Source organism: Tympanuchus pallidicinctus, unplaced genomic scaffold, assembly GCF_026119805.1.
Source record: "Tympanuchus pallidicinctus isolate F22 unplaced genomic scaffold, pur_lepc_1.0 scaffold1, whole genome shotgun sequence".
In the NCBI taxonomy this organism is placed as follows: domain Eukaryota; kingdom Metazoa; phylum Chordata; class Aves; order Galliformes; family Phasianidae; genus Tympanuchus; species Tympanuchus pallidicinctus.
The window spans coordinates 102,900,239-102,916,089 of record NW_026294618.1 but is presented as its reverse complement, the minus strand read 5'-3'; the positions used below and the strand labels follow the sequence as shown (position 1 = coordinate 102,916,089).

At 42.1% G+C, this 15,851-nt stretch overlaps 2 protein-coding genes across 5 annotated transcripts in view; one reads left to right on the top strand and one right to left on the bottom strand.

The window, feature by feature from the left end:
• The window catches only part of PLEK (pleckstrin), a 56,610-nt gene that overhangs the window by 19,597 nt on the left and 21,162 nt on the right, over window positions 1-15,851 (bottom strand). Inside the window, exon 1 of one of the 4 annotated variants that reach the window (XM_052678542.1) lies at window positions 486-776. The exons of the other annotated variants lie outside the window; for them this stretch is intronic. Within the exon in view, the coding sequence (XP_052534502.1) occupies window positions 486-533 (48 nt within the window). The 5' untranslated portion in view covers window positions 534-776. Of the gene's footprint in view, window positions 1-485; window positions 777-15,851 lie in introns of those variants that run through there. 4 annotated transcript variants of the gene reach the window in all.
• Window positions 3,377-9,509, top strand: CNRIP1 (cannabinoid receptor interacting protein 1). The gene is made up of 3 exons (XM_052679198.1): window positions 3,377-3,905; window positions 4,639-4,783; window positions 8,032-9,509. Exons 1-3 carry the CDS (start codon window positions 3,727-3,729, stop codon window positions 8,194-8,196), a joined length of 489 nt encoding a protein of 162 aa, XP_052535158.1. The 5' UTR covers window positions 3,377-3,726; the 3' UTR covers window positions 8,197-9,509.

Below are 15,851 nucleotides of genomic sequence, written 5' to 3'. Positions count from 1 at the left end.
ACAGTACACATAAGAATGGTTCAGTATTCCCATCCCAAGGAAAGTGAAATAGTTTAACACACCTTACTGACCCCGGACAACAGACTGGGAAGTCTCAGATGTGACGGAAACAAAAAGTAGACTTGAAAGACTGAAAAAATAAGCAGAAGGAAAGACAAATAAATCCATCCACCTACTACTAAACTACACAGTACTACTACCACTACACACTACCACAGTACTACTAAACTACTGCTATAGCTTAAGAGAAATCAGATATTGGTTCAAGTCCTATGAAACATCTATTTAGCTTTCAACCTTGTAAGGGTCACTCCATTCGCTCTGTGCTCCCAGGAAAATCTACATTGCCTCCTTGTCCCTTCAGTTATCTTACTGTGCACAGAACATGAAGAACTCACCAACAGGGAATCTTGCATAATAGCAGCTCCCTGTGAAAATCCCTATGAGAACTGGTAGGGGATGGGTTTCTCCAAGATCCATCTTACCTCTCTCGCTAAGGATGCAAAGCAAGATGCAGCCCGCAGCACCTCCATAGGAGCAGGCTGAGGTCAAACCAGGTGGTCAGCCTGAAGATCAGGATCAATCTAGCCCATAGCTAAGTACATACGTAGCAAAGCTGAAGACCAGCACTCCTGCATGTAGGGAAGACAGGAATTGAAAATCCAGAGCTGAGCTGAAGTAGGGCCCATGTGCAGAAGTTGGGGGTTAGAGGCTCCAAGCAATGCCTTAACTGAAGCCCATCAAGGCCATTAATATGGGTAGCTATGTTTCAACAAGAAAACTAACCTCCCAGAAAGACTTATGAAAGACAACTCCTCCCTTGTTATCTACATGGATAAAAAACACCTGGTAAGGTAATATAAGTGAGGGCCCTAAAAGCAGGTGAAGTTATCAGATCAACAAAAAGAAACACAATGCTTACATTTACAATTGTTTCTTATTATAAATGCTCAACTCTTACTGCATTTCATTTCCGCGTGCTAAAACAGTTACCTAGCCTGTGCATGCATGATCCATACTATGATGCTTTTTAAATCTCCCTCATCTTTGCAATTTTTATTTTTTGCTGTAGTGGTCTGGAATAAAATCACAGCCTGAGCTGTGTCCAGAGAAAGATGATCACGCAGGCAGAAATAATAAGGTGAAAAAAACCTGATTATAGATCTGACCTCTTGTGTACTTGGAAAACTAATTGCAATCAATGCCTTCAGCTACACACAATTTACTACAACATGATATGTCTGGCTCATGAGAGGAGTAAAACTGATCCCTGGCAATGGCCATTATTCTTCACACCACTTTAAGTGATGCTATCAGGTTCCTTAAGTGTAAGGCCTCTGTGGTTTCTTACTGAATTACATTTAAACTCATAGAAGTGGGAATTGCTGCAAGCAAAATTTTCAACAAGCCACAAAGCACAGCAGTTCTCAGCAGAACATAATAGAAAAAGGGAAGTCTTTTTTCAGTGATCAAATAAGAAGAGGAAAAATGCACACATGGTCTTTTTTGAGCCATAAGGTTATGAGATATTTGTCTAAATATAGTAACTGCTTCCTTATCTGAACACACATTACTTGATTGATAACTTCCAATATATTTTCCAGACTATTCAATGTTGATTTAGACAATGATTGGAGGGTTGGAAGGATTCACTTTACCTAACTTTTAGCTCTTGAGGATCTTTAAAGTTAGTAAAAACCCAGGAAACAAATCTGTCGAGTTCAGTGTATGGTTTGTGATTAAATGCTGGACCTCGCTGCAGGATGAGATGCTCCTGGAATATACTGCTTGATTAAATGTAACTACTTTTTGATTAGATATCCTTCAGCAATACGAGGGTTTTAAGTGACTCGTCAAGCCCTTAACATTATGCTCATACACTAATGTTGATAATGCTGCTACTCATCAAGCATTGGTTTAATTCATGTATTTCACTGCTTTCTGTTCAGTGGGAGGAGCAATGACTGCATCGTGTAACAACTTCCCTCTATGACAGTCCATGCTACCAGTAACTGCTATCAAAGATGGGATATTCCTTACAGAGCTTATTATACAGCTGTGAGATTAAGAGATCATGCTCTGATTTTTGTTGGCTGCTGACTGAACAAAATATGAAGCCTATTCTTAGCTGAATATGTAAGTAAGGCAAGTGCAGTAAGATTTACATTGCATAAGTTTTCAGCAATATGTTTTATTTTGCTTACTGTTCAAAATTAAATTAATAGACTAGTAACACACACAAAAAGAAAAGCAGCTGGGTAATGTCAGATCTTCCATTTGACTTAGTCGCATTACATTTTACTACCACACATACAACTCAGCTCTCAAAAAACAAAGAGTAGTTCAGACCTAATGAAGTATGTAGCTGTGAAATTGTCCTACTGAAATCATGAAGAGTCATAAAGTCATAGAATCATAGAATTGTAGAATCATAGAATGGCCTGGGTTGAAAAGGACCACAATGCTCATCTGGTTCCCCTGCTATGTGCAGGGTCACCAACCAGCAGACCAGGCTGCCCACAGCCACATCCAGCCTGACCTTGAATGCTGCAGGGATGGGGCATCCACAACCTCCTTGGGCAACCTGTTCCAGTGCCTCACCACCCTCTGAGTGAAAAACTTCCTCCTAATATCCAACCTAAACCTCCCCTGTCTCAGTTTAAGACCATTCCCCCTTGTCCTGTCACTGTCCACCCTCGTAAACAGCTGTTCCCCCTCCTGTTCATGTGCACCCTTCAAGTACTGGAAGGCCACAATGAGGTCTCCCTGCAGCCTTCTCTTCTCCAAGCTATACAATTCCAGTTCCCTCAACCTTTCCTCACAGGAGAAGTGCTCCTCTGATCATCTTAGTGGCCCTCCTCTGGACCTGCTCTAAGAGCACCACATCCTTCTTGTGCTGGAGGCCCCAGGCCTGGATGCAGCACTGCAGATGGGGCGTCACAAGAGCTGAGTAGAGGGGGACAATCACCTCCCTCTCCCTGCTGGCCACCCCTTTTTTAATGCAGCCCAGAACACAGTTGGCCTTCCTGCAAATTTTTTTGGCCCAAATCCTGTGCCAACTATGAGAACATTGCAGTTTTAAAAGCATAGATGCAAAAGAGTGGAAAGGATGCCTAAATTTTCTGCTCCTGGATGGAAAGTAACTTTTGCAAACTGGAATGAGATGAATGAGGAGCTAAGAACTGGAAGTTACAACTTCCAGTTTCAGAGATCTTTCTCCTTAGAAACATTATGGTTGGTTGGTTGTCTTTTTTTTTATTGCTGCTGACTGGTTGTTTGTTTTCTGCGACAATAAGAGAGTCGGGATGAGGCGATAGCGGAAGATGCCAGCACATATCGTGCCCGACTGCGCCGCGCTGCTGTCCGCGCCCGTGGTGCTGAACCGCCCCTCAGTCCCGGCCCGGGAATGACGGCGGGATTAAGGCTGCCATGACCGAGGCCGGATTACCTCCCTGCTAACCCGCGGCAATCTGAGCAGCTGCAAACGTCCCCCGAACAGGGAGATGGAGAGAAGATCCGCAGCACAGATGCTGCTCCGTGATTAGCGGGGGAGGGCAAAACAAACATATCATCCGCTGCTTTTGGGAAGGGCTGGGCTGGCTCGGATCCGGCAGCCCCTCCTCTTCCTCCTCCCTCCTCCTCTTCCTCTCCCTCGCCGTCTCGGTCTCCTCTGCTGGCCGCCTTCTGCGGAGGGGGGGAGACGGGCGCAGACCCCGCAGCCGCGCGATGGTTGACATCCCCAGCCTCGTGAAAATCAGCGTCGCTCTCAAAATCCAGCCCAACGACGGGGCGGTGTACTTCAAGGTGGACGGGCAGCGCTTCGGCCAGAACCGCACCATCAAGCTGCTCACCGGGGCCAAGTACAAGATTGAGGTGGCCCTCCGGCCCGGCACCGTGCAGGCCACGTAAGTGCATCCTCTCCATCGCGGCCCCCGCAGCCCTCCCTTTCCCGCTGCTTTTATTTTTAGAGGTTTAATATTTTTTCCTGGCAGGCTGACAGAGCAAGGTTTCCGTCATTTCTCCCTCTCCGCCCTTTTGCTTTGCCATTTCCAGATCTCTGGCCAGCTGTTCCTGCTGCTTTGCCCAGCCAGCATGAGAAACTGGCTTGGGAGAGAGGCTGCCTTTAGGAGCTGCTTCTTTCTCTCTCCATCCCCACCTCCCCTGAGACTCTTCAAGGTCCAGCTCCTTTTCTCCCTAGAGAAGATCCCCTCCAGCCCTGCAAGCTGGAGATGCTCTCCAGTCTGAGCCTCACTGCACCATGGCAAAGCAGAGACTGGAAGCAGGGAGGATGCAGATGGGAAAATGGCTCTGGCTGTAGGACAGCTCTGGAGAAGGGATTCAGCTAACCACTCCCTAGCTGCTGAGGATCATATCTCTGCCACCTACCCCCCCCCTTCCTCCCTCCACCATCCCCCTCCTTCCTTTCCTTTTTACACCTTCCCTGGGTGACTGCTGAGCCCTGAGATTCCTGACATTTTTCAGGAGCTCCAGTGAGTCAGCAGCACCTGGAGGCCTGCTAAAATCCCTGAAGCATCCCCAGCACGGAGGCTGCCAGTATTCAAGCCTACCTGCTGGCTCCAAGCTGCTAGGAAGGGGGCCTGCAGGGCTGCTGAAAGGATGCATCCCATCTCTTTGCAGGACGATGGGCATCGGGGGTGTCAATGTCCCACTGGAGGAGAAATCAAGGGATGCACAAGTGGTCTCTTACACAGGGATCTACGACACAGAAGGGGTGCCCCACACCAAGAGTGGGGAGAGACAGCCCATCCAGGTCAACATGCAGGTAGGTGGTCCTCTTAGCAGGAGGAGCCCAGCATGGAAAGGCATAGAGGGCAGCAGAGAGTTGACATCTATGAAGGAAAGCATGGAGGTAAAATGTTCTAGGGCAAAGCCTGCTCACAGCTGCTGCCCTCCTCTTTGCTTTACATCAGTGAGACTGCTAGTTATTGCACAGGGGGGAAACACAAACATGGCTTCCCTTCCCTAGGGGAAGCCATGAGAGTAGCAGGGGCCAGGAAGTACTATGGGGATTTTGTAGGGATCTGCATAGCTCTCTGGGGTGCTGCAGGAAATGGGAGCTGCACCTCCCACCTCTCCTACAAGGGCATTTGCAAACCAGGAACTCCCATCAAGATTCCAGGATAGGAATGATGCCCCCATCCTTTGGAATACAGAGAACCCTCTTTTGCCTGCCAGCACTGCCAGAGCTTTTAGGAGCAGAACGTGCTAGAGGCTGAAAGCATGTATGAGAGCACGTGTGGGAGATTTTGCTTTGGCTGTCATTCTCTCTCCTTCAGTTACAGTTGTGAGGCATATATGTGCTGTTTATTTTGTAGCTCCTGTAACAAAAGTGGAAGTGGAACAATAAGCCATTGTCAGCTAAAGCTCTCCTAAAGGTTTATTCCAATCTGTACAAGTTCAGGACCTTGCCAAGTTTTCCAAGCCTGTCAGGTTTCAGCTTTTTCTCACATTTGCTCAGTCCACTCAGGATTTCATCTTATCTGAGTATCTTTACTGTTTGATTGTTTTCTTCTTCTTCTGGAATCACCATTTAGTATGGCAATCTCTTTCTAAATAAGAATTGCACCATCTCAATTTGAATTTTCTGATAATTACAACATGAGCAACTTATAATAGTTACCACAAATTGAGTAATTTTAAGTAATGCAAGGAGGGTCTGGTTTTCAGACACAAGCTCCTAGCTGTTTTTTGTAGATCAGAATGAGCAGCTACAATATTTGTCTAAACAGTAGCTTTACAAACCAAATCCTGATGTACTAACAATGAAGTTATTAGGATTTGCAAGTGCTAAGTAAGTTTTTAGCCTCTCTTGGTATTTGATTTTGACAGATTGGTTCTTCAGTACAGACTTAGATGTCCATGATTGATACTTTGAAGTCTTAAATCCTGGTTGAATTGCCAATATATACATGCTTAACTTATTATTTATCTGCTTAGCTAGACAGACCTATGACAGATTTAGGGAACAAGCTACAGGCATCCCATTTGAAGAACTGCTAATGCCTACTTCCTGAATCTTCAAAATTATGGTTACTGTGTACAGCTTTACATTTTCCTGTTTCCTTCAGCTAGGAGGAACTGCTGCCTCCACTTCTTGTTCTGTAACAGGCAGAATACTATGTATATATCCTGGGCAGAAAAGGACTCTAAGGCTTAAAGCCTGAACTTGCACTAGAAATAGATTGAGAGGTCAGTCCTGACATCAAAACCATTTTGATAATGCCTAAAAGACAAAGTATTCATGAAAACGATGCATTTATTTCTTGTCTGCTCTGAAGATGCGTTTCTGTTACCTGACTGCTTAGTTATGCTCATGACCTGGAAAACTCTAAACTGTCCAGCAAATGGTGAAAACTAAGTTAGAAACTTTTCTTTAGGTCTCATTTTATTCTTGCTCAGGCCACATTAAGACTGAATTAGGGAAGTCAGATCTGTATTCCCCTAACAAACGCCACACAAATTCAGAGGGAGCAATTAAATAACTTGTGCCTACAGCACTAAATCCAACCTTCAAAGAGTAGAGCCATCCATTTTCTCTGGGGAAGGCCGTGTGCTGGCCCTGCAGAAGAGCCAAAGTGTGGCAGGAGCCACAGGAACTCTGAGGATGCAGATACTCTTCATGATGCCACAGAGTTGGTGCATGTGCAACTACTGGGCTGAGCAGAACACAGTAGTAGAAAAGCTCTGCAATTAATTCTTTCCTTCTTGTGGAAATCCACAAACGTCAGACAAACCATCCAGAGTAATTAACAAACTGGGTCACTAGAGGAAGACAACTTTTTTTTCTTATCTCTTTCTGAAATTCAGGTGTTTTTTTTTTCTCTATACATCGATGAAATACAACACTGCTCTTCTATCTTATTGCCTTCCACAAATAGTATTAGAAACACCTTTTCTTCTGGACCAATCTCTTTTCTTCCTCAGTCTCTAACAACTGCAGTTAACGCTCTTCTTTACTAAAGATTTCTCTATGCAGATTGTGCACAACAGTATTCAATGTGCTTAACCTTTACTATCTTGCCTTTATAAGTGATATCGGGATTACCATTAGAGGGTTTTAGTGGAGGATCATTAATAAAGGTTTCGGTTGCTGAGAGAGATAAAACAGCTTGCACCTTTGATTCTTTCTTTATCAACTGAAGTGGCAGAAACATTTCAGCTACATCTTTAAGATAACACAACTGGAGCCAAATAAAAATCTTCCACTGGCAGCACAGAGTAACTCCTGCTGCTGTCAGAGTGAATTTAAGAAAACAAAGTAGGCTGGGGAGAGATTCCAAGCAATGTCCATTCTGAGAAAACTAAGTATAAATGGTTGTGCTTAGTAAGAGTCACTGTATAAAGGAGCTTTCATGCACTCTTTGCAAGTGTGATTATTCTGGATAGATGATCAAAGGTCATCTTCCAGGCACATGATGGGAATGGAAAAGAGTCAAGTGAAGAAGCTGTCAGAGTGAGTGATGGAAATGCTTACAAGGAAAAAATGTCTCAATCATGACACTACTCTAAAAAAACACAGGAAAGTTAAATATTTGAGACTTATCAAAAGAAGGCATCTTCCCAATTCAGACTGCAGCCTCCAGATATGGTATAGAGTTGAAGTGATAGCCTATATCACTACAGATCTCTGCTATATGATGCATACCAAGCCAATTGGAGCTCAGCACGCCACCACTGCTCTGCTGTCCTGAGAGGGATTATAGCTTCGATTCTTCACGTTAATAACACCTACCCATATGGGAAGCTTAACATTTTACTCCCTTGCCTTTACCAGACATAAATAAATGCAAGAGGGCAGTAAATGGAGAATCTGATCCCTCATGTTTTATGCATGTTTAAGAATAAAAGACTTTATAGCAGCTAGAGTAGGTTTTACAGATCTTTGATTTGTTGACTGGAGGAACAATAACCCTTACATTAGCTATTTTCTGTTCCAATTTCGTAAGTTTCTCATAAAAAAAACAACACAGAAGTAAGCTTACTAACACCAATACTCCCTTTTCCTCACAGTTTAATGACATTGGTGTTTTTGAAACAGTCTGGCAAGTCAAATTCTACAACTACCACAAACGGGATCACTGCCAATGGGGAAACAGCTTTGGCAGTATTGAGTATGAATGTAAACCAAACGAAACGCGGAGTCTTATGTGGATCAATAAAGAGACCTTCCACTGAACAGACGTGAAACCAATACTGCTGGACAATCTCCTTCCAGAAAAATGTACCTTTTTAAACCAGCAAGAAGCCTTACCAAAGGCATACTGCAACATCGCTCTGTTCCGTAAGGTTCCAATAACTCAGCTGTATGTACAGGTGGTGCCACTAAAGTCTTTGCCTATTACTGTATTTCAAGTTTACTACGGCATCTGCAAGTCTTTATCTATACCCCAGGAATACTGTAGGCTTTGAGAATATTTGGTTCCTGGGTAGAAAGTCACACCATCATAATATTATCCTAACTATTTGGATGCTGCCCACTAAACAGTTCCATTAGATGTAAAAACCTTTGTGAAGTGTTTTGCTTTATTGCTTCAAATTTGGATGCAACATTACGTTGGTGATTTCTATATCTGTATTTGTTTGCTCCTTTATCAGTGTGCTCCTTCAATAATTGTCTCAACATCATCCCAGTGGACAGAAAAAAGTGTAATTATGGATGTCTGTAGGTTTAGACAAATGGCAGCTATTGCACTGTTGATATTGTGCTTTTGTATCAAGGGGTTTGGAAATTCACTCTTTTTGTTGAGTGCCGTAAGATACCCTGTGATAAACATCCTGTTTTGTGAGATTTGATAAATTAGCACTCTTTGATGTTAAGTTTCCCAGTCTCTGAAATAGCTTTAGGAAATGGTATAAAACATGCTAACCTGAATGAGAGAAAAGCAATAAATCAGTTGTGGTATTAAAGACATCTAACAGCCTGGCTAGCATCTATGTTAAGATCATATAGTCTTATTGAGAGATATAGCAGCCATCCTCAATTTAGTTCTTAGAACAAGAGTTTTGATAATAATCTCCAGTTTTGTTTCAATGAAATATTGCTGAAAATCAATGACATCCCACAAATCAGCTTTGCTAAGCCTGACTACTCCATTATACCAAAACCTATAGGATTCCCATCAAACAAAAACTCAGCATTGTGACAAAACTATAGATCTGTGTGCATGTTTATACATGCACCGTGCTCTTTGCAATGAAAAAAAGGTCAGTATATGATCAGATACAACTAAAGGTGCTACCTAAACACTAGGTCAGTGTTTAACATACAGATAACAACAACAATAGAAGAAAAAAAAACAAGACAAAGAGACACCTTTTCTTTCAGTAAATAAAGCAGGGAAACAACTATACTGTCCCATCTCCTGCTTGGGCTAAAGTAAGCTGTCAGTTCTTGTATAGCTGTTACTTCCTTTGTGAATAATTTGTAAATTGCGTATGTAAATGGTAACCATGACTTTTGATCTTTGTAATAAAGGACTTCAACAGTTTCTGTTGTGCGATCATTTAAATGAATAGAAAATAGAAGCGGTCATTTTAAGAAGTCAGCAGAGAGAACAGTCAGTGCTTTCTGAAAATACAGTCCAAAGCACTCCACGTGGAACTCCCAAAGCTGCTCTTTCTAGGAAATACAGATCTAACATGCTAGTATGCAGGTGAGGAATGTGATAATGCACAGTAGAGATCACTAAAAAAATTCAACAGCATTTTGTTGTATTAACTCTGGGGCAAGTTGAGATTCAGGATAAAAATGCAATAGAACTATTTTCTTCCACTGAATTCTTAATCAAATTTCCATAGAGAAAAAAGGCTGATCATTGTACTGATGTAACACAGTACTGGAGCAGCGAGCTAGTCAGCTTCATCTCTGCTCCAGGGCACTATCACAAAGGCAAATTTCATTGCTGTATACTTCACTGCTATGATCTTTCTTGGACTTTTTCCAAACTAAGTGAAGAATTCTTGAAAATGAAAAGAAAAAAAATAATGAATTGAACATCAAATTCAAATGAAAGCTGTATTTTGGATGGAAGTGGTTTTGCCAGCTCCTGAGTGGAAATTTCCAGGTAATAGAGGTTTTAATAATACCAAATTTCCAGCTGTTGATCAGTTCCACTTCTGCACTAAACATTGTTTCTTATGCAAATATTGTACTTTGTTACACATATACTTTGTATGCATGAAAGAAGCACACCAGCATGAAATACATGTTTGATATGTAATTTAACAGATTTCTTTTTTGTTCTGGTAAATACAAAAGGTGTAGACAGATCTCCACCTGGAGTTCAGCTTCTCTGAAATCCCTGGCCCACAACCTCTGAGCCCCCCAACATTTGAGAAATGTTACAGTGAGTAGGTGTAGCCTCCCCTGACATAGGAAGGCTGTTATGTGGTAAGCACAGGCTCATCTTTCCCACTTAAATGCTCATGTGTACATTAATGGTGAACAGGGCAGCTCTTTTCTCATGTCCTAGCAAGACCTGTAGCAAGTCAGCTGAAATTCGGATCAGAAGGAGGTCAAAAGAGAGCCTGCAGGTGGAGCTGCTTTTAAAGGAGAGAGAGGATGTGCTGACCAACTGTACCTTGCAGACTCCACATCCTCAAGCTGAATTTCACTGACCAGAGCTGCGTCCTCCTTTTACAGATAGTGGCAGTCATAAAAAAGGATAAAGGCTGTTTACCTGCTTATTTTGGGGAAGGTGTAAATAGTATTTAGCAGCTGTTACTTTCTTTTCCTCTACATGACATTTAAGTATGGAGGAATATGGCTTTATAGCCTCTCCCCATTCCTATATATATATATATTCATATAGAAGTAATTTGAATGTTGCACATGCAGGACAGCTCTGGCAAATATTCATTGAGCTTGTGTGGAATCAAATAAAGCAGCTGTTGCTCTGACAGTTTGATGCATTATTCCATCAGCAACATTCAATCCCCAGACAAGTTTGTTCTTTACACACCTTTTTCTAATTAGTATTTCCATTCTTCAAGAGAAACTCCAAAACTCAGAACAGGACACAATATACTAAGCTTAAATATATTTTTATATTTCTCCAACACGTTGTCATAAAGTGCTGATAATGTGCCAATCCAGCTGGAACCACAAAGCACTGCCTGAAGATTTTATGCATTAAAGCCTTAACATTTTTTCTCTTCTGTCCCTTGTGTTTCCATGAACGTTTCCAGCTTTCATTTTCATAAGGAAGATTGAAATGAATATATTGAACCTTCAAGAGAGTTACTTTTTAATCTATATTTAGGTAGCAGTTCGCACTTTCAGACTTCTGAGAAGAATCCAAGAGCAAATTATCAGTCGTGATTTATTATAACAATAGTTGCAATCTGACAGAGAATCTGCCTGATGTTTTGTGTTTAGCACAATTAATGTGGGCTTTGGATATTTCCTACCATCTTACTGTATCTGAAGAAAACCAACACTGACATGCTAACACACATTCGTGAGGTTTCACTGGCTTCAGTTTCAGGAAACTCATTTGTTCCATTCTTCCTATAGGAGACATATGGAACTTCTGCACAATGGAGCTATGAGCTTTGTAGCACAAGGTGTTTACATGTCAGAGCTTGGTTTCCACTTCTTTAAGTGCACTTGCCTGATGTGCTATGTAAAGTTTTGAACCACGTGCTAATTTTGAAGAGTTCTATTTTTCTAGAACCTCTATGCATATCTCTGATTTACTAGGGAAATGGCACTGCATTAAATACTAACCTTTCCCTGAGATTTGAAACGTGTTCTGCAGCTCTCAAAACTCAAAATATTGCCTTAATAGCTGTGCCAGCTCTGAAGCACAACACAGCAGCAGGAGTCTCACAACATTCATATTTTCCCCTACTCCTACAGAGCTCACAAGGGATGACTGGAAAGTCCTCTTGGAGCAGCTAAGCCCAGTCTTTGGCTAGGAAGATGGATGCTCCTGCTCACAGGCCTTTCCTGCTGCATGCTTGGCAGATATTGCCAGCATTCCTTGGACTGTTTCCTTTTCCCTCTCTTCCTGGGGCCAACATTCAAAGCTTCAAACCCCTGCGAGATCTGACTTTTGGCCTTAGGAAGACAAAGCTGCATAAGCCCAGTAAGAGCCAAGCCAATCCTCTCCACATTTTTTTATTTGCTCTGTTTCTATCTCAAATTATTTTAAACTATTATTTCTCTTATTAACTGACAGATAATTTCTGTACACTCAGGAAAAATAATCCCATGAGTGACCTTCTCTGCCTCTTCACACAGAAGGAATTCACAGGGACTAATCAGAATGCATTCCAGCTGTAGCATGTGAAGAAAATGACCCGCTACCAGAAAAATGAAGTGAAGACAGGCTACAGAAAGCACTGCTGATGTGCAGTGGTAGAAGTCCTGCAGTGATGTGGCTTAAAAGCAATAACATCTTTTCCATCAATATTAGTGCCAAAAAAATCTTATATGCTGAAAAAAACAAACCATAACAACACATCTGTATTTTGACAAATAAACCTCAGTTCTGACATACACAAAGGCTTGGATATTACCAGTAAGGACTTAGTTCTCCACCCCACCAGAGAACAGGCATTACTACTGTATCCCACACAGAAAGGAAGAGCCTTGTGCCCACATTCAGTAAATTCTGCAGATTTTGAACAATCCTGAGAGAAGTAATAAACTATCAGGTGATGATAAGAAAGACAACACAGATAAAAGCCCCGTGATTGTGTTGGAAGTAAGATGGAACTTCTGCTGTTTCTCAGCATGGTAACTGCAAGGGCAGGTGCTATCCTGCGGTTAGGGAAATGACCGTGACCATGTCTACAGCAATATCTAAGTTAAGCTGTGATGTGCTATAGAGATATATCTTCTCAGTAGCTGGAAATGAATCATTATGAGTTTAATGGGATACCCAGAGAGCTTTTTCTGCTGGAAAAATGAAAGGAGCAGGCAGTAATCAGAGAATCAAAGTACTGTTCGAGGTAGCAGGAACCTTTAAAGGTCATCCGGTCCAACTCCTCAGCAATGGACAGGAACATCTACAGCTAGATCAGGTGCTCAGAGCCCCATCCAGCCTGATATTGAATGTCTCCAGGGACAGCGCTTCCACCACCTCTCTGGGCAACCTCTTGCTCTGTCTCACCAATTTTATTGTAAAAAACTCCTTCCTTATATCCCATCTAAATTTCCCCTCTTCTAATCTGAAACCATTTCTCTTTGCCCTATCACAACAGACCCTACTAAGGAGTCTGTCCCCTTCCTTCATACAGCCCCACTTCGGATACTGAAAGGCTGCTCTCAGGTCTCCCTGAGCCTTCCCTTTCCCAGGCTGCACAGCCCAGCTCTCAGTCCTCAAAGGTTCCATCCCTGGGATCAATTTTGTCTCTCCTCTGGACACGCTCCAGACCCACGTCTCTCCTGTACCAAGCACTCCCCATCTGGATGCTCCAGTGCTCCAGGTGAGGTGTTGGAGTAAAATGACAGGATCCCCTCCTTCACTCTGCTGGTTGTGCTGCTCTGGATGCAGCTCAGGATACAGTTGGCTCCCTGGGTTGTGAGGGCACATTGCTGGCTCATTTTCCAGCTGCTAGCCACAAGCACTTTTTGGCAGGGCTGTGCTCTATCCTTACATCCCCCAGCTTGTACTGCTAGTGGGGTTTGCTGTGATCCAGGTGCAAGACCTTGCACTTGGCTTTGTTGAACATCATGAGGTTCTCCTGGGCCCACTGCTCAGCCTGTCTAGATCTCTCTGGATGGCATCCTGTCAACCACACCACACACCTTGGTGTTATCCACAAATTTGGTGAGGGTGCATCCCACTGTTGATGTCATTAATAAAGACATTAAAGAGCATCAGTCCCAGTACAGAACCCTGAGGCACATCACTCATCACTAATCTCCATCTGGACACTGAAACACTGACTATGACTCTCTGTTGTAATAATATCACAAAATATACTATTTTGACTATGATGACAGTCTCCTGCTAACCAGTTAAGCTAAGGTATTCCCAAATTTTAGAGTCTTATTGTAGAGAACAAGCCCTGACCAATTCTATATTCAGTTAATTGGTTTTCTTTTCCCAGCCTACACCTGTATGATTTTTACTTCTGGTTTCAGAGACGTTTATCTGCCTAAATCCTAAATTCTAACCAAACAGGCAAGCTGATAAAATAAATGCAAAGCATAACTCTGTGAGATAATCAAACTGCAGTCATCCCAGTTCTGCATGGAAACTGCGACTGCCTGCAATGATTTAACAGTAGATGTGATCTCAGGACTCTTTCAGCTCAGTTGCAGATGGAAACCTGTTTGAGAGGCTTGCAACATTCTGCCTATCAGAACAATGCAGCAATCATATGTAGGCATGCAGATCTTATTTTCAAAGGCATGATGCTTACACTGAACTTTGCTACCTTTGAGACAAGTTAAGAAGCCAAGAAAAGATTCCAAATTCATTCCAGGTACAGAGCTCCATGCTAAAACTGTAGTTAACACGAGGAATAAATTTGCCCCAATAGGCAAAAATGTGGATTAAAACTGCTCTTGCTTAAAACAGAATTAGAAACATTCAAACCTAGCCATCTTAATACAAATGGAATATAACACACTGAGGAAATACTTCTAAGGGATTTGTTTTAAGTACTATGAAAAGACTTCCTCTATAGATCATTTGCCCTATCTTTATTTTTCTCTTGGGATCCAGAGCTAACATTATGTGCTTGCTTTCTAGTACAAAGTAAGTTACATAATGAACAAGCAGAGCTGAAAATCTTCCTGCAGTTTTGTTGTTTTGTTTTGTTATTATTATTATTTTTTTTTTAATTAAATTACTAACAATTCTCATTTGCTTAAAAGTCTATTATTAGAAGTTTGGATGGAATCAAGCATCTCTTTCCACAAAACTGCCATAAAAATGAAAAGATACGGAAAAATAAGTTTGAGAATGTTCAATTAGCTCTGCACTTCTCCACTTCAGCTCTGCAATGTCAGAAGTAGAGGCACTCAGACACAAATAAGCAATCCAAGAAGGAACAGAAGAACATGCTTAGCTCAAGGACTGATGCATGATCAGAACAGTACAGCAAAGGGAGATTATTAGCCTTCTCATCAGTCCTCTTGCAGCCATTAGCTCTGAAAGATCACATCTAGGACAAGAAACACACATTCATTCTACACACTCCATTCTAAAAATCCATGATGACATCAGCTCCTGTCCTGATGTCCAAAAACAGCAGAATGGCACAAACTTGGAGCCACAATACTACAGAAACCAAGAGAACTGCAAGAACACTCAGACGTTGCTTTGAGAAGACCCACAAACAGTGAAAGAAACACTAACTGTGAGACTTCATATTAAAATATTACAATATAAGGAAACCTGAAGGAAACTTTTTTGGTGGTCATGTTCTCAGTCACCTCCAATACTCCTTCCAGACTGCGCTAGGATTGCTGCTAAACTCAAATCTACAGGATTTCCCATATTTTTTTTACAGGTAAGTAACTATAAGCTTCTGATGGTCACCTTCTTACCATCAATTTGATATCAAACTCCAGCATTCTCTAGGCAGTCAGTAGTTACTAATAAATAGTCATAGTTTGCTCACCTCTTTTTCACGCCCCATCTCATCTGTTATCTGTAATGGGGGAAGAGAGAAAGCAGAGGGAGAAGGCTTCCTATTCTCTCACCATTTGCTGTTCAGTCTATTACTTCTGTTTGCCTTGAAAGCTCTGCAGTAAGCAGCCATTTATGAAACTCGTCAGGACCTCAACCATTCAGTAGTTTTAAACATATTTATGTGGGGGATGTGGGATGGGCAATGGAACGTGGCTGTCGCTGCATGGAATGTATCTA